This window comes from Rhizopus delemar, genomic scaffold (genome assembly GCF_000149305.1).
Source record: "Rhizopus delemar RA 99-880 supercont3.36 genomic scaffold, whole genome shotgun sequence".
Taxonomy (NCBI): domain Eukaryota; kingdom Fungi; phylum Mucoromycota; class Mucoromycetes; order Mucorales; family Rhizopodaceae; genus Rhizopus; species Rhizopus delemar.
The window spans coordinates 1-17719 of record NW_027137862.1 but is presented as its reverse complement, the minus strand read 5'-3'; the positions used below and the strand labels follow the sequence as shown (position 1 = coordinate 17719).

Below are 17719 nucleotides of genomic sequence, written 5' to 3'. Positions count from 1 at the left end.
AACCTTACAAACTCCAATCTCACAGTAGACAATAATGAACTTTCATCATGACTCACAAAATATAACTATTACTGTAAATAATTCACTTTGTAAAATAATATAAATACTCTTAGAATTTGAATATCAATAAAGATCATCTAATTATCGAATAATCTAAAGTCTTATTTTCATATCTTAAAAGTAAAGCACAAGAACAAGCACGACATCTTTTTATTCTATATATGGATATTTGTGTTGCTTTCCTTTTAATGAAGTTCGTGTTCAACAAGTTACAAGCTATGACTCGCAAGAGAGCTGCTTACATTTAATATTGAAAGATATACAGTCAAGTTTTTTTAGTACCACGCCAGTTAGAAAATGAACTTTTGCGTAACAACCTATTTGAAAACGGAGTATCAACTCTTTTGCTTGAAAACCAAAAACATATAAATACCGTTATACAGTGGCCGTCAAAATTGGTCGCATGTTTTCATATTTTGCCTATACAGACTACCTTCTACTTCATTTCTTGGCTTATTACAGTGATATATACACCATTCGAAAGAGCAAACTCTGGACAATTAGCTGGTAGCACAAACAACGCCGTAGAGCATATATATTGGTAGTAATGGGCTCTCAAAGTCCGACGGTACATGCGACCAATTTTGACGGCGTTTATAAGTAACATAATATACAGTAGGTCACAAAACTGCTGCAAAGATTCCATTTTTGTCGGTTTTTGTGGTGCACATCCTGCCACAATGGCACAGGCTACCTGTGTTCTTACATAGTAGATGTGGCATGTGTCTTGAAAAAACCATATGAACTTAAGCCCAATTGGATAAGTATTAAAGGAAATATGAAGCGCGCAATTTGAAAATTTAAGAAACGAAAATTTGAACAGAATGAATTTTTTTATTAATATTTAGTTGGGCCGCCTTTCTTATTGATAACCTCTTGAATTCTTGCCGGCATGCTATCAATGTACCTTTGGCAAAGCTGTTTATCAAAGCCATTCCATACTTTTTCTACCCGTTCCCAAAGCTCATCCACATTTTTTGCTCTACGTTCGTAACAGCTAAGCTTCAACTTCAGTTGGTGCCATACATGTTCAATGGGATTTAAGTCCGGACTCTGAGCTGGCCAATCGCTAATGTAGCGCACTTTGTGATTATTTAACCAAGCAATTGTAGATTTTGCCTTGTGCTTCGGGTCGTTATCATGCTGGAAGTAAATATTGGACCAGTTGAAATTGTAGTATTCCATGGTATCGCGAATCGTAGTTGTCGTATTTACCTTAATAATTTTCTTAATGTCGTGTGAGATCACTCAAAAGATTCTTCAACTAATAATTTGACTGTATATCATATATAGCCCAAAGTGCTATATACGATAAACAGCCCACACAATTTATACCGTACTACCTCGGACCCTAAATCACATTATTATATTCTAAGACGTAGTTTGTATTGAATGGGCTCGCTCTCTCGTCCTTACTCAATAAAGAGGTTCAAGAGACTCATCAATTTTTCGACTTATTTTATTACTTTTATTAATCGAGAGAAATAACACGCCTATTCCACATTTTTTTCGATGAATTCTGACGTCGAACCTAATCCACAACCGCCGCCAGCACGCTCATCTCCAGATGAAGTTGCCACCTCGTTGGACAAGATATCCATCTCATCCAGCGATAATATGATCCATCCAACAATTGAAGAAGACACTCCCATGACCGAAGCGTCTTCATCTAACAACAACGCTGAAACCCTCTCACCTGAGGATTTTATTAATAAACTTCGTAGTCAAAAAGCTGCCATGTTGAAAATTATTGACAGCATTAATGACCAAAATATTCAATTCGTAATGCAAAACAATTTCGAAGGATTGGAGTCCAATGATAAAAAGTTGGCCTTCGCTACAAAGTCCTTAGAACGTTTTGATAAGTTAATAGCTGATCAAGTGAATATTATTTCCCTTAATAGTGCGATGAAAGAGACTCCTGTCTCACGTCACATTAATAATAAGTATATTCCCAGCAAAGAGCTTCCCAAGTTTAATGTCAACCCAACTGCAAGTGCGATGTATCAACTCACTCAGCATTCGGGTAACAAAAATAATAACAATGCCACTAATGAGCCATCTTTAGAAATGTTCCTGAGAGAGTTTGAAAGAGCTTTCAGGGATCATAATGTCTCAATTCAAGATCATTGGTTATCAAACTTGGAAATCTGCTTTGAATCTTGCGACAATAATCTCCACTTCGATTGGTTTTGCCGCTATGTCAAAAAGCCTGTTGTTGAATTAAAAAGAAAAGTTACCTGGGATGATGCTAAGGCCCTTTTACAAGAAAAGTTTGACCTTGCCTCTCAAACCACACCTCAAGCATGGATGAAGCTACTCCTTAACTTCAAGCAAAGGCCTGATCAATCCTTCGCTGATGCTTTACATCACTTTCGTCTTTTTTCAATTGGTGCTAAGGTTTCATCCACTGAAGGCAATCTCCTCAATTCTCTTTTTGTATCAAGACTCTACACAACAAAGTTTCAAGATACTGTTATGGCTATAATTACTAACCATACAAAAAATTTACCTTCGACTGAGCCCGCACATCCAGGTCTTAGTATTCATGCTCCTTGTAATGCTCCCTCGCCATTAAATATGTCTTGGGACAACTTTGAAGCTATTTTAATGAAAAATATGGCCAATCTAGAAAGCTCTCTTCTGTATATCCAAAAGGAGATGCAGAGGGAACAAGTAAAGAAGCCAACTAATGATGATAGTGAAAATTATAAAAAAAGAAAATTAGCAGCTTTCTCACCACCCATCAATGAAAGAATTACTACTGTCAAGACTCTTCCTACCAGCAGTAACAACAACCACAGCAATAACAACAACAGAAAGCACACTGACTTTTATGAAAAAATTGCTGATCTCAAGCGTCGTGGTATCTGTACTTTTTGTGAATCTGCCAAATACACCACTGCTCATGCTGAAAATTGTGCTCAACGCAAACGCTATGATCAACGTAAATTGAACAATCAGCACAACAATAAACCTGTAAGTAGTAACTCTTTAAATAATACAGACAAAGCTATTGCTAGTCTTGAGTTAACGCTCGAGCCTAACACTGCCTGTCAAAACCTTAATAAGAGCGAGACTAATAATCTTCACTCTTCTACTATTTCTAGTCAAAATAATAATATCAGCTCTGGTTCTCCCTCTTGCGACTCTTCTTCTGAAGACGAATACGATAGAATTTATAAAGAATTTGACAGATCTTTGATCTCGCCCTATTTATTTGACCATTTTGACTTTGAGACCATTAATGACGTTAATATTTTTGCTCTGCGTAATAATCATGTTGGAGACATTGACAATCCATTTAATTCTGACAGTGTGTCTTTTTCACCTGTTACCCCAATAACTCTTAACGGTGTTAACGCTTACGGTATCATTGATACAGGTGCTAATATCTCTGTTATGAACAAAAAATTCGCTAATGATAATAATATTGAGTTCAACCCTGTTCCCGGTAATCTCATCCTTGCTAATGGTTCGACGATTCCGCAAATGCAAACAACTCATTTCGTCAATGTCGAGTACGATAATGTTGATCAAGTAATTCCGCATAGATTTGATGTCATTGATAATAGTATTCTTTCTTATGAAAATAAGATTTTAATTGGTATAGATCTTCTACCAAAGCTCTCTATCCACTTAATGAATGTAGCCATTAAACACAAGAGTACTGAAAAGGAAATTGATGATTCTATCGTCGACAAAGCCTATGAGCCTAACATCTCTCGCACTGGTACTGACAAAGAACAAAAAACGTTTGATCTGGCTATTAAATCTTATGTCGAAGCTAACAAAAAACTAAATAAGAACACGTTATGTAACATAGAGGACGCAGTTTTGCATTTACCTACTCCTGAAAACTATGTTGCTAATGTAAAACAATATCCCATTCCTTATTCGGTTCAACCTAAAGTGATGGAAATAATTAATAGTTGGCTCGATGACGGTATCATTGTCCCCGCAAAACCTTCTGCATGGAATTTACCAATGACCGTAACGTTTAAGAAAAACCTTGATGGCACTAAGACAGATAAAATTAGATTAGTTTTAGATCCTCGTATGTTAAATAAGGTTTTACCTGTGGATAATCATCAACTTCCACTAATTAATGACATTTTTAACTCAATGACTGATGCAGTTGTCTTTTCTACACTGGACCTTAAATCAGCGTTCAATCAGTTCCCTGTTTTTGGCCCTGATCAACACAAGACTACATTTACTGCTCCTAATAATTTACAATACATGTACCGAGGTGCTCCTTTTGGCATTTCTACAATCAGTCAATTATTTTCTCGTATAATGTTAAATTTGTTTAAGGACTTGCCTTATGTGAAGTGCTTTGTGGACGATATCTGTGTTTTCAGCTCTTCCATACATGCGCATTTCCTTCATGTAAAGAAAGTTTTACAAATCCTCACAAATGCAAATTTAAGAGTTAATTTTGAAAAAACTTACCTCGCAAAATCAGCAGTTTATCTTTTGGGTTATTGTATCTCCGCTGAAGGAAAGAAAATTGATACCCGTAAACTTTCGAACATTCATGAATGGCCGAGACCGACCACTCAGAAGCAAGTTCAAAGCTTCTTAGGATTTGTAAATTATTTTAGACAGCATACACCTAATGCTTCATTTTTAATGGCTCCTCTGGCTGCTTTACGTTCTCATGATGAGAAAATTAATGGTCCCTTTATTTGGACTTCTACACACCAGATGCATTTTGACAGCATAAAACGTATCTTATCCTCCGAATTGATTTTATCACATCCGGATATGTCACATCCTTTTTGCATAGCCACTGATTCTTCAGATTTTGGCACTGGTTGTTGTTTATATCAAGAGTTTGAAGTGACTCAATCTAATGGCGAAACATCTAAAATCAAAAGATATATTGGTTTTATGTCTCGTTCTCTATCAAGAAGTGAAAAACGTTACAGTGTCACAATGCGTGAATTGCTTGGTGTAGTTTATGCCTTAACCCAATTTCACAAATTTATATGGGGCACACGATTTACGTTATACACTGACCATAAAGCTTTATGCTATATTCATTCCCAAAAGAATGCCAATAGTATGCTTATTAAATGGCTTGACGTTATTCTTGACTATAATTTCAATGTGGTTCATGTTCGAGGATTAGATAATATCCTTCCCGATAAACTCTCTAGGTTATACCCGCCAAAGGAGCCGGTTGAACATGAACAAGATCTTAATGAAGGAAAAAGAATTGCTTCCTTTCGTGGTAATTACGCTACTTCCAATAATATTAATAATAAGAAAAGACATAGAGCTCATGTCAAACATAACGTTTCTATTAACGTTGTTTTAGTGGACCACAAGCCCACGACTTCAGATGCACTACCGTACGTCTACCCAGCCACACATAGTGACGACACTGTTAATTACAACAGGAATTTAGACATTTCTAGTAATTTCCATTCTTTTAACAAAAAATCTAATGACTCTAATGAGTATAATGACTTTAATCGGCTTCACGACAAAAACATCTTTTATGTTCAGTCTGCTCATTCAGTTTTCAAGGACTATTTCGTGCCCCCAGATTCTGAACATCGTGAGTTAATGACAGATGCCCACAACAAAGTTGGTCATTACGGTGCAGAGCAAATGGTTAAACGTCTTCACAATGAGGGTATTCATTGGCCAAATTTAATATCTGACTGTGTGAAGTTTGTCAGACAATGTAATGAATGCATGAAACATAATATCGAGAAAAAGGGATATCACCCTCTGCGTAGTATATACAGTTATTATCCTGGTGATCATTACGCTATCGACTTAGGTGGTCCTATGCATACCACTTCAATATCTAATAATAACTATTTTATGGTTATCATTGACGTTTGTACACGGTTCTGTATACTTCGTGCCCTGCCCGACAAAAAAGCAGATACAATTTTACGTGCACTGATCGATGTCTTTTGCATAATGGGGTTTCCTACAAAGCTTCAAAGTGATAATGGGACTGAATTTAAGAATTCCCTCTCTAAAGATTTAGCTAACGCTATGGGTTATGATCATCGATTTATCACTCCTTTGCATCCTTCTGCTAATGGTTTAAGTGAACGCTTTGTTCAAACTGTTAAAAAATTACTCGCTAAATCTACGAATGGTGTTGGCAATGACTGGGATGTATTCCTTCCTTCCATTCAACTTGCAATGAATAACCGTATATCTAAACGCTTAAATTCTACACCTTTTTCTCTCATGTTTGCACGCAAAATGATTGAACCTTATGGCTTTAGATCTGATAAAGACAAGCTTAAGGAAGTCAAGGGTAAACCACCTATGTCGCATGAAGAATTAATGAAACGTATCGACTATATGACTGATATTGTTTTCCCTGCTATTGCTGCTAAAACGAAAGCTCAAGTTGAACTTGAACAAGCTAAATTTAACGATTCGCACCGATTAGCTGATTATGCACCTGGCTCTCATGTCATGGTTCGTATTCCAACTAAATCCGGTCAACTCGCTCCAGCTTATGAAGGGCCATTTACAGTTGTGCGTAAGAATCAAGGTAATGCCTATATCTTACGTGATGAAACTGGTGTCCTGATGCCTCGTTCTTATACCACTACTGAACTGAAATTAATTTCCAATGAAGAGATTATTGAACTTGATGATGAAGGCAATGAAATTCAAAGCTATGAAGTTGAAGCAGTTCTTAATCACCGAGGTCCTCCAAAAAACCGTGAGTACCTTGTACGTTGGAAAAACTACAGCAGTGAATGGGATGAATGGCTGACAGCTGATAAATTTAATGATCCAGACATTCTACGTAAATATTGGAAAAACATGGGACAAAAGTATGTTCCTCCTAAAACCGCTAAAATCACAAATTCTCCTTCTTCTTCTAAGGTACTAAAGACCAACCCATCTGGTACGATTAGCACTATGATGAAGTCTGTATCCCTAGATGATGACAATTCTAATTTGGCTGATGTCGCTGCACATTCAACCAATCCAAATTCTAAACGTTCATATCCTCACTCGATATCGCGCCAGTCTAAAAAAGCTCGTCGTGATAAACAACACAGACATTCCACTCCAAATGTGCCAGTTGCTGCTACTCGTACCAGCAAGAGATTGCGAAATTCCTCTTCATAAAAAAAAAAAAAAAAAAAAAAGTGTTTTTCAAAACAAGTCACTTTTTTACCGTAATCTCACACTGGTAGGGGGCTATGTCGTATTTACCTTAATAATTTTCTTAATGTCGTGTGAGATCACTCAAAAGATTCTTCAACTAATAATTTGACTGTATATCATACAGTGGGTGGAAAAATGTTTCCAATGTTTTTGATTTGCAACTTTAAAGCTTTATATCTTTGGAACTACAAATGGTAACGGCTCACAAAAACATGCATTTTGTAGCGCAATTACAGCTAATATTACTGAAAAAAAACTTTTGCTTGTATTGTTACACAATCGGGAAAAAATTAAGATTAAATACAAAAACCAACATTGGAACCATTTTTCCACTATGTGCATTATTTTATTAATATCTTGTATGACCGCCTTTCGCAGCAATTACAGCCCTACAACGATCTGACATACTATTTATGTATCTCCTACAGTCTTCTGCTGTAAAAGTAGACCATTCTTTTTCAACGCGATTCCATAATTCATGCACACCTTTTGCCCTAGTATCATAGGCACTTAACTTGAGCTTAAGGTGGTGCCAGATGTGCTCTATTGGGTTTAGATCTGGACTTTGTGAAGGCCAGTTGAAGGTATGATCACACTTGAAGTTGTTGTCCTTGAACCATTGCTTAGCTAGCTTAGACGTATGTTTAGGATCGTTATCCTGCTGAAAATAGATGTCTTGAGGATGGTAACCATAGTACTCAAGGCTGTCCATAAGGGTTGTACCAAGTATTCCGACGTAATCAGAAGCCTTCATTGTGCCTTCACTAATCCAGCATGCATAACCAGGTCCGTCATAGGTAATACAACTCCATACCATAATGCTACCACCCCCTCCTTTAACTGTTAAGTCGAGATGATGGGGTTGAAGTTTATCATCAGGTCGACTCCAATAGTACTTGCAACCATCTGAGCCATAAACATTAACTTTTGTTTCATCACTGAATACCATACGTCTCCAGTCGTCGCTTGTCCAGTTTTTGTGCTCTTCCGCCCATGCTAGTCGTCTTGCCTTCTGAACCTTAGTCAATAAAGGCTTTTTTATCTTTATCTTAGCATGGAAGTTCATGCTTTTCATAACCTTAATGGTGCCCGAGTAACTGATAGTGTGGCCAGTGCATACTAGATACTTATGAACAGCCTTCGCAGTCTTGAGGGTACCATTAATAATCTGCTTACGTATATAAGACTTGGTGGTAACACTTAAAACAGCCTTTCTACCAGGGTTTGCTGTTACTCTACCAGGAGAAAACTTGTTGGCATATCTGCTTAAGGTGGATTTTTTTAAGTTTGGAATACGTTCCATTATCACTGAATATGGCTTGTTCTGTAAAACCAACGATTTGATGTTTTCTTGCTTGTTTTTAGAGAGAGCGCGAACCATATGTGTAGTGGTACCTTAAAGCTTCGATATATAAAGAAAGAAAAAGAAAAAAAAATGTTTGACAGGGGATAAATTAATTTTATAAGTCACATAGGCTTTTTCGGCGATAGTCGGAATATTATGACTCATAATTAGCCAAAAAACTCCGGTGGAAGCTCCACCAATTAACAAATAAGCTTATCTACAGTTGTAGTGGAAAAATGGTTCCAATGTTGGTTTTTGTATTTAATCTTAATTTTTTCCCGATTGTGTAACAATACAAGCAAAAGTTTTTTTTCAGTAATATTAGCTGTAATTGCGCTACAAAATGCATGTTTTTGTGAGCCGTTACCATTTGTAGTTCCAAAGATATAAAGCTTTAAAGTTGCAAATCAAAAACATTGGAAACATTTTTCCACCCACTGTATATAGCCCAAAGTGCTATATACGATAAAAAGCCCACACAATTTATACCGTACTACCTTGGACCCTAAATCACATTATTATATTCTAAGACGTAGTTTGTATTGAATGGGCTCGCTCTCTCGTCCTTACTCAATAAAGAGGTTCAAGAGACTCATCGATTTTTCGACTTATTTTATTACTTTTATTAATCGAGAGAAATAACACGCCTATTCCACAGTAGTGTTCAAAATATGCTGGTAAACATCAGAGTTCATGTTACCATCGTAAATTTGGCAAGCATATCCTGGTCCTTCAGAGGTTATACAGCCCCACATCATCAATTTACCGGCTCCATGCTTGACTGTAAAGTCCAGATGATGAGGCTGAAGAGGATCGCTTGGTCTTTTCCAGTAATACTTACAGCCATCAGAGCCCCATACATTAATCTTGGTTTCATCAGAGAAGACAACTTGCCGCCAATCTTGCACTGTCGAATTCCGATGCTTCTTGGCCCATTCTAACCGATGCTGCATGTGTGCTTTTGTAAGAAATGGCTTCTTTTTTTTTCTCGACAAATGGAACTCCATTGATTTCAGTACTCTAATTGCTGACTGGTATGAGATATCATAGCCAAGTCCAACTAACTCCCGGTGTACCTCTTTGGCAGTCTTTAGAACCCCTTCGATGACCTTTCTTTTGATTAACCGCTTTGTTACTTTGGAGACTACTGTAGGCCTGCCACCTGTGCTTATTGTCCTACTTGAAAAAAGTCTTCTAGAATATCTACTAACAGTTGACTCATGCACACCAATCTCCTTAGCAATATCATAGGTTGATGCTGATCCAGTTAATGCTGACCTGAGGTCATTTACTTTCTCTTCTGACAATCGTTTAGGCAGCCAATAAATAAAAAGATAAATAAGAGAAATAATGGAAGTAAAAGAATTTAAAACATAAAATATAGAAATTGTAAGCACTTTTATATACTGCTAACATTCTTATCTTGACAAGAATGTGAATTATTATGATAATAACCGGATAGGCCGAATTAAAATGTGTCGTCTTTAACATACGCAAAAATGCAAAAAAAGCCAGTCGTGTATAACTCCGTCTTTAACATTATCAAATTCCACCAATAATAGTTGCCTGCATCTGATATCCTACCAGTAGATGACCTTTCTATTGGGCTATAAACATTCAAAGTTTGAGATAGATTCGTGCAGTATTCATAGACAATCAGCATTAAAACTGCAATTTTGCAATTCCTTGCAGCAGTTTTGTGACCTACTGTAAATAAGTTCATTCCGTTCAAATTTTCATTTTTTCAAATTTTTCAATTGCGCGCCTCATACTTCCTTCAATACTTATCCAATAGGGCATAAACTCTTTCGGATTTTTCAAGACATGTAGAAGATTTACTATGTGGGAACAGAGGCAGTTTGTGCCATTGTAACAGAATGTGCGCTACAAAAACCAAGAAAAATGGATTCCTTGCAGCAGTTTTGTGACCTACTGTACATTCAGCCGTCATAGTTCTTTCAGCGATGTATGCAAGAGTTGGCATGTTGTTAGCAGCGTTAGAAGGCATTGGAGATTGATAAAACTGATAAAAAGATGAAGGAAAGAAAAAAAAAACAGAAATAACAGGCCTTTTTATATTTTTTTTACATGTTTTGTTATCTGTCCGAAATCAGCCGATAGATAGGCAGTGTAATTTTGCTTCCTTTAATGGCTTGTAAGAGTTAACGTTTTATAAAATAGAATAAAGTAGATGAAAAAGAATAAAAATAAGACTTGAGTTAAGTATTGATATTGGATTTGCTTGTTGTAAGTGACCACCAGATCTTGTTAAGTAAATCAGTCTTGTTTATAATAGAGTAATTGGATAAGAGTTTTGAAAGTGTTTACAATGAAGATAATTGGCTTCAATGGACTTGTCTTGCGTGTATTTTAAGAGTGTTATACCAAAAGATTCAGATAAAAATACTTGATTTATTGATAAAATATATTTAAGATATATAATTGAAGAGAAGTCCAGATAAAAGTCATAAAAAGGTTGTCCTTTTTATATTCAAAAAAAGATATAAAATTTTAGGAAAGGATTCCTCGATCAGGGATCAAATCCAAAAGAAGAAATAAAGTTGAAATAAAAAATAAAGTTCAAATGAACTTTAAGTTACAACATGTAACCATGACCGTGGCTTGACTTGACCTTGTTGTTCCTACAGCAGCATCTCCGCAACGGTAATTCGTTTTACCATACAGAACCGATAAAATTTTTCCGAAAACTTTTGATATTTCCAAAAAAAATAATAAGTTACTTAGACCCAAAAATAATGCAAAAAGTAGACTATGTTTGCTGAGCGTCTACCGGGAATCGAACCAACGCCTTTAGAATGAGAAGCCATTAGCAAAACCCAATAACCACAAATGTTGATTTGCCGATTCTCGTTTCGCAAGCTTTTTTGTCATGCAATTGCTAATTTTTGGAGCTGTTTTTCTCGACCTGCAGAAGTCGTATCTCGGTCCGGACTTTTTTAATGACCTTCTACTTGTCATCCCTCTTGAGTGAAGTAATGAACAAGGAAGAAAAAATGACTGTTCTTAGTAGATCTCGCAATTGGCCAATTTTGGCTTAATAAACTCCGCTTAAAATGATGTAATCGTGTTCTGTGACCCCAATTACCATATTAAGCATACCAAACTCCGCACGCGGAGTTTATATATATATGTATAGTAGATGGACGGTAAATCTTTCATAGATCCCCTTTAAAGTCAATACTAGCTCTCTTTTTCCTGGTTACTGTTTTAAATTTCAAGCTATTCAAGGTAAAGAATAATCAGGGGAAAAGCATATATCATTCTTTTGTGTTTCTGATCGTTATACCAACTTTATTGGTCCGGATAAACGTCACTGCACCCAAACCTGGTTATCCAAATTGATAAAGGTGATCTTTTTTAATAGTGGTAATTCTATTAAAGGAATGAGAACGTGGATTTCAATGTTAGAAGCCTGATTTTTATATCAAAAGAAAGCTTGAAGAAAATAGATTTTAAATCTATAAAAATGAACAAAAGTATATAATACGTTTGTTGAATAAAAAGACTGTTTTAATCGTAAGATTAAATAAAAAAATTAAACAAAAAACAATAGCAGCAATATAAAATTAAAATCCTTCTTATTGCAGATTTCTTTATATTGCAAAAGAGCCCCGTTTAATGGATAAAAAGTTGGCATCTATTTATATTCTTTGTGAGCGTAGATATAAAAGATATAGACTCGGCAACGATGTCGTGCTGAAGAACCAATGATTAAGCTAAAGCTTGTCGATGTTCTAATATATGCATCTGAAGTTGAACAACAGAAATAATAACCAGTCAATTAACTTTGATCTAATTACTTTTGGGGTTGACAATTGATTAGACTCGCTAGGATGACAAATACTGATCTTATTGTTCTAAATTTGGAAAAGTGTGGAATTGTTCAATCATAGTTTAATCTTTGTGTATCGTTATTATTTTAATACAACTGATATCTTATAGAAAATAACTATGTTTACAACAGTTTCAATTGAGACAACAGATTCTGGGATTGTACAAAAAGAACCTCTAGGTATGCCTTGATTTAATTGAATCAATGGTTTAATATCATTTATAGCAGATTGAAATTGTTCAGGAGTTCCTGCAGGGCAGTCTTCAAGTTCTGACATTTCCTTATCTACTTCTTCTAAGAGCTCACTATTGTCACTATATTTAGATTGTGCAGCTTGAATATTGTCTACTTCATCAGTATCCCATTTATATGGTAAACCAGTAAGACCAATACCAAGTTTAGTCATGAAATCTGTACCTATACTCATATCATGATCATTTGTTAAATTCATTACTTCGAAGTTATGAGTATAATTTTTTTCATTACATCTGATGTTTAATTCAATTGTACCAATTCGTGTAATTGTCGATTTAGAATCAGCCAACTTTATGACATCTTTTTCCTTAGATGGAACAATAGGAAAATTATGTTCTAGACAAAACTTTTTATTAATTGACGAAAAATTTGCACCTGTATCTAAGATAGTCATTGCTTTTATATTATTTACAAGGATAGGAAAGCTTATAGAATTATCTTTGGTCAATTTAAAATCACGAGTAACAGTTATGTCTTTATTCTTTAAATTTCAATCAAGAGCCATACGGTTTAAATGACCGTTAGTTACATCTTCATCATCATTTGATTTTTCATCATTATTGGAGCGAATTGCCATACGATTGACACGGGAGAGAGAAAATCCTTCATTTGCTTTAGCATTATTTAAAGACTTCTTTGCCTCTTTAAACTCTTCACAGCGATGGCCTTTACTCCATTCTTTACCACAGTACGTACACGGCTTGGGCTTACTAATACCCTTATTGGTGCTTATGTTGTTCGATTTGATACCATTCATGACTTTACTAGTTCCTGTTGAAACTTTATTAGTCTTTACGAAAGAGACACGAGAGACTTGTTCTTCTTCAGATCCTCTGTTGCGCTTGTGTGGGTTTTTAATTGAAAACGCAGAATCTTCACCTGAAGCAAGGACCAAGGCAATTATTTGATTAATTGAGCTAGGGAGTTTAGCACCAAGATGGGATGATATAGCCACTTGAGCCACGGTTTTGACAGAAGGTTTAAGTGATGCAAAGTATGTTACAGCTAGTTGGGTTCCATCTTCCATACCCGCTGTTGTATCCACACAACTAATAAAGTGAACATTCATGGATAAACTTGGATACTACAGAATTATAGTCTAACCAGATCTCTATTAATAAACGTGAGAATTCTGCAATAGCCAATCTTGCCCTGTTGTCCTACCAGCGTTCTAAAAGACTATATCGGAACCTGATTACAACAACGGCAGTTCAATCCTATTCTATAATTATCGTTAGATCAATAGTTTAATTACTTCATTGTCCCTTGATTCGTCAAGTAGACAGCGGCTATTGATTATCCACTATCCTTCCTTATATTCCATATCATTCTTTTAACCGATCAATTGAAATAGCGGTAAAGACCCAGACATTCAAAAAGTATAAATACCCTCAATATTTTTTATTAATAAAGTCATATATATAATCTTTAGTTTCACAACTATCGTCTTTTTGTAGTTTTTGTCTTCTATTTCATATTTGGCAAAACACCCGCTTCTCTTCTCATCTTTTGAAACCGATTCGAATATTCCCTATTACTTTCATAAGGAGCTTGACGCATAGAGCCAACTTCAACCATTAGCAAAAACTTTCGATACGGAGTATCAAAGTGGTCAAGAACAATAGGACGGACTTCCTTCCAGGTGTAACGCTTGTTCATTAGGGCTTCACGGGACCAAGAGACTTGTTCTGGGTTCATGCATAAAGGTAATAAGCGTTCCCAATTTGAATTAAGTGACAAACCATGAGCATGTAGTACCGTTTCAAACGTATTGCAGAAGTCATAAGCAGAATCAAAGGGGTCTCACTTTTTCTTCCACAGTGCCTCACCACGTAATTGTAACACAGGTAAATCATTTGGGACTACTAAACGCACCGAACCAAGAATTTCAGAGCCATTTGAGTCTTGCTTATCATCAAAAAGAGAGATCATTGATTTATGGGCTTCTTGTGCAGCCACTATCTTCTGTTCAAATTCTCTATACAACGACAAAGCTTGCAATGTTTCTGGACTATCAGGACTAGATTGGTTTGAATTCATGTACGCAGCAAACAGAACCAAAGCTTGTTTTTTCATATCCTTGATCATACCAATGCTTTTAAGAGCTACATCTTCAGGTTTAGGCGTTACAGGAGTAGGAGTGTCTTCTTCCATAGGAGTAATATCAGAGTGAGCATATTTACTGGCCATAGTACCCAGTTGGACAGAAGGATTCACAGTAGATGGAGAATCAGTAGGATTGCTAGTACCATCAGCAATTTCACCGAGAGTGTTTTCAGACATACGTATTTTAAATTTCAAATAAAGAGCAAAATTCAAAAAGTAAAATGTTGTATAATGGTTTAAATAATAAAGGAAAAGGTAAAAACAAAGATCAAGAAACAGTTTGGGTACTTTTTGAGACTGATCTTTATTTCAGTTTAAGTTAAAGTAAAAATTATTCTAATTGAAGACAGGTATTTATATCTTATTGAGTGAGTGGCTTGATATCTTCTATTGTTATCGTTCTTCTAATATTCAGGTACTTTAGCAAGTGTTATCTATAATTATGATTATGAAAACTTTTCATTTGTTCTTTTGTATGTCTGTCATAGATTATCTTTTATTCTGGGAATTCCTCACTGAATTGAATAACGTTATTTTACGCGTTATTTCAATTATGTGAAAGATTAGCAGTATTCCTGACATTGGATTGGATTTGGTTATTTTAGTTGATACGTGTTCTTATCAAAGAACTCTCATGAATACAATACATATTCTAAAAGAACATGTTTAATTGGAATTGATTGTATGATCTTATTTAAATAAACTTGTATTTTATTTTATTTTAATTATCATCTTGTATTAAGACTTATATTTATTAATGTCAACTACAATCAGTTACTGTTCTACAACATATGGTAGGAAAAAAAAAACATACAAGTTCAGTACTCATAATGAAAAAACTTATTTTGATTAGTATATTGGATATAAGGTTGTAAATTCCTGTAACAGCAACGTAAAACTGTAGAGATAATGGAAGGTGTCAAACAGCATATCATTTTGCAGTGCAACTTGTTAATAGATACAAAACCCGAACCTCTGTTTAACGACTCTGAAAACGGTTCTTTTTTATTACTGCTTGAAAAGGTATAAAAATAGTTTCTTCTAAAAAGTTTTAAGCATAGTAACATATGAATAGAATTTATTTGGGTTATAAGCAAAGAGTGGTTGATATGAATGTAGCGATACATAAGAGAAGATTAAATTATATTTTGAATGAAGTTTTGATGGTAATTAGAAAAAAAGGAACGTGGAAAAAGAAGTTATTAAATCATAGACGTAGGCATAAAAGCATAAAAAAATAAAAGAAGATTGCATAAATGAAATGAAGAAAAAGGCATTAAAGATCGGAAAGCATACCATCATGTCTACCACCAACTTTGTCATCATAACGCATATATGGCCATATAACTTTAAACTTATTTTTGGTTGCTGAATATTGGAGTAACCCAACACATTCCAAGATGTCTGCCACATCTAACACAGCAAAATGCTTACGTTCAACATCTTTTTCAACCATTGGTATATTAAATTGATCAAGCTTGTGATTTTTCATCACATCTACAACTGCAAGAAGGCGTACTTGATCATCATATGTATGCTGGAAGTATGTGTAAACTTCACCAACAAACCAACACTTTCTCAAACTAAAAAAAAAAAAGGTTAGTTGATGTTATATTTAATGTCCATATAAAATTACTTACCTTCGATATCGTCCAGCTTCGAACAAGACAAAGTTGTCAGCTGCTGTAGTCAATCTTTTTTTTTTGCGATATGACAGGGAAGAAATAACGATAGAATCGGTCCAAAGCCGTTCAGCAAACAAAATAGAATTAGTTCCAATATCGATTATGCTTTGATCACCATAAAGTCACCTGTAATAGGATCGAAGTGCAACAACAAGATCTTGATCGCGCAGATCAGGGGTGATTACTCCATTTGATAACAAATATGCTTCATCAGCAGGATCCCATAATTGCGGAAACTGATCGTTGCCTGAAGGATGGGAAACAAACGATACAGGAGAGCTTTGATCTGCATTCACTTGATCGTTGTTAGCTAGAGACGTGGTAATTCCATATTGTTGTAGGTTGACGATGTTCAACAAAACGTTGGAGCTGTTAACTCCAGGCTTTGTGGTCGATTTAATCTTGTTTGCAAACTCTTTTATTGTTCTCTCCGTTGATCTACAGCTATAATTATTTATGGGCCCCAGCTGTCTGGTCATGTGCCCAAGATGACCCAGATAATGGTTGTTGGCTGTGAAAACTTTGACTGACAAATTACCAACGTTGATTTGATCACGCAAGTATTTGTGCCATGTTTCCACATCACTATGTTAAATGATAAAATACTGTTAGTAAGTAAAATGTAATAACGAACTTCTGCTACTTTGTATTCACCTTTCCATTTTTTTCACATCCTCTTCCTTTATTGTTCGACGGAGTGCCAGATTACAGCCATTTATTAGACACATCAACGCTTTCTTTGCTTCGTATTCGACTAGGTAAGGCAAGATGATATTTGGTACGATCACGCAAAGAAAGTTCTGCCAATCTACAGCTCTGTAGCGACCAAAGGAAGCATGAAAGGAGCCTTCAAATATTTGGGGGACTTTGGAGGCACATACTTCCATCTGGCGCTGTACAATAGCCATACCATTGGTTCTTCGAAGTGGATTTTTTAGTCTGAAGCTGTATGATGAACCTGATTCAATGATGTACGATTCATTGCAACTGGCGTTAAGAATATTGAAAATAAGGTGTCCAATCCCTCTGCCAATCAAGTGCATCTCGTCAATTCCAAAAAATTCTACACCACAAAACGTCGAAAGAGAAGTGAGCAGCTCTGGTACTTGTCCCATTTGATGGCTCTGTGATGTATTGTAAGCAATCATAACTTTTTTTTAAAAAAAAAAAACTTACAGGATCACCATGTACTAGACTTTCTTTTGATCGAATATTGCCGTTATGTAAAAAGTATCTCGCACCATCTGATAC

General features: G+C 35.5%; 8 protein-coding genes across 8 annotated transcripts; 2 read left to right on the top strand and 6 right to left on the bottom strand.

Moving 5' to 3' along the window:
• Positions 1 to 740: 740 nt before the first annotated feature.
• Positions 741 to 1415, top strand: RO3G_17319 (uncharacterized protein; the record flags this gene model as incomplete). Its single annotated transcript, XM_067671903.1, has 4 exons — positions 741 to 769; positions 909 to 1077; positions 1173 to 1209; positions 1354 to 1415. 4 exons carry the CDS (start codon positions 741 to 743, stop codon positions 1413 to 1415), a joined length of 297 nt encoding a protein of 98 aa, XP_067528004.1.
• A 295-nt stretch (positions 1416 to 1710) lies between these two features.
• On the top strand, positions 1711 to 7185 carry RO3G_17318 (uncharacterized protein; the record flags this gene model as incomplete). The annotated part of the gene is made up of 1 exon (XM_067671902.1): positions 1711 to 7185. The coding sequence occupies one exon, from the start codon at positions 1711 to 1713 to the stop codon at positions 7183 to 7185; it is 5475 nt and encodes a 1824-aa protein (XP_067528003.1).
• Positions 7186 to 7573: 388 nt separating this feature from the next.
• Positions 7574 to 8605, bottom strand: RO3G_17317 (uncharacterized protein; the record flags this gene model as incomplete). The annotated part of the gene is made up of 1 exon (XM_067671901.1): positions 7574 to 8605. The coding sequence occupies one exon, from the start codon at positions 8603 to 8605 to the stop codon at positions 7574 to 7576; it is 1032 nt and encodes a 343-aa protein (XP_067528002.1).
• Positions 8606 to 9216: 611 nt separating this feature from the next.
• On the bottom strand, positions 9217 to 9522 carry RO3G_17316 (uncharacterized protein; the record flags this gene model as incomplete). Its single annotated transcript, XM_067671900.1, has 1 exon — positions 9217 to 9522. The coding sequence occupies one exon, from the start codon at positions 9520 to 9522 to the stop codon at positions 9217 to 9219; it is 306 nt and encodes a 101-aa protein (XP_067528001.1).
• Positions 9523 to 12504: 2982 nt separating this feature from the next.
• Positions 12505 to 12849, bottom strand: RO3G_17315 (uncharacterized protein; the record flags this gene model as incomplete). The annotated part of the gene is made up of 1 exon (XM_067671899.1): positions 12505 to 12849. One exon carries the CDS (start codon positions 12847 to 12849, stop codon positions 12505 to 12507), a length of 345 nt encoding a protein of 114 aa, XP_067528000.1.
• Positions 12850 to 13167: 318 nt separating this feature from the next.
• On the bottom strand, positions 13168 to 13704 carry RO3G_17314 (uncharacterized protein; the record flags this gene model as incomplete). The annotated part of the gene is made up of 1 exon (XM_067671898.1): positions 13168 to 13704. One exon carries the CDS (start codon positions 13702 to 13704, stop codon positions 13168 to 13170), a length of 537 nt encoding a protein of 178 aa, XP_067527999.1.
• Positions 13705 to 14480: 776 nt separating this feature from the next.
• RO3G_17313 (uncharacterized protein) lies at positions 14481 to 14960 on the bottom strand (the record flags this gene model as incomplete). Its single annotated transcript, XM_067671897.1, has 1 exon — positions 14481 to 14960. One exon carries the CDS (start codon positions 14958 to 14960, stop codon positions 14481 to 14483), a length of 480 nt encoding a protein of 159 aa, XP_067527998.1.
• Positions 14961 to 16059: 1099 nt separating this feature from the next.
• Positions 16060 to 17355, bottom strand: RO3G_17312 (uncharacterized protein; the record flags this gene model as incomplete). Its single annotated transcript, XM_067671896.1, has 4 exons — positions 16060 to 16366; positions 16424 to 16477; positions 16595 to 17053; positions 17123 to 17355. The coding sequence occupies 4 exons, from the start codon at positions 17353 to 17355 to the stop codon at positions 16060 to 16062; spliced, it is 1053 nt and encodes a 350-aa protein (XP_067527997.1).
• Positions 17356 to 17719: the final 364 nt, after the last annotated feature.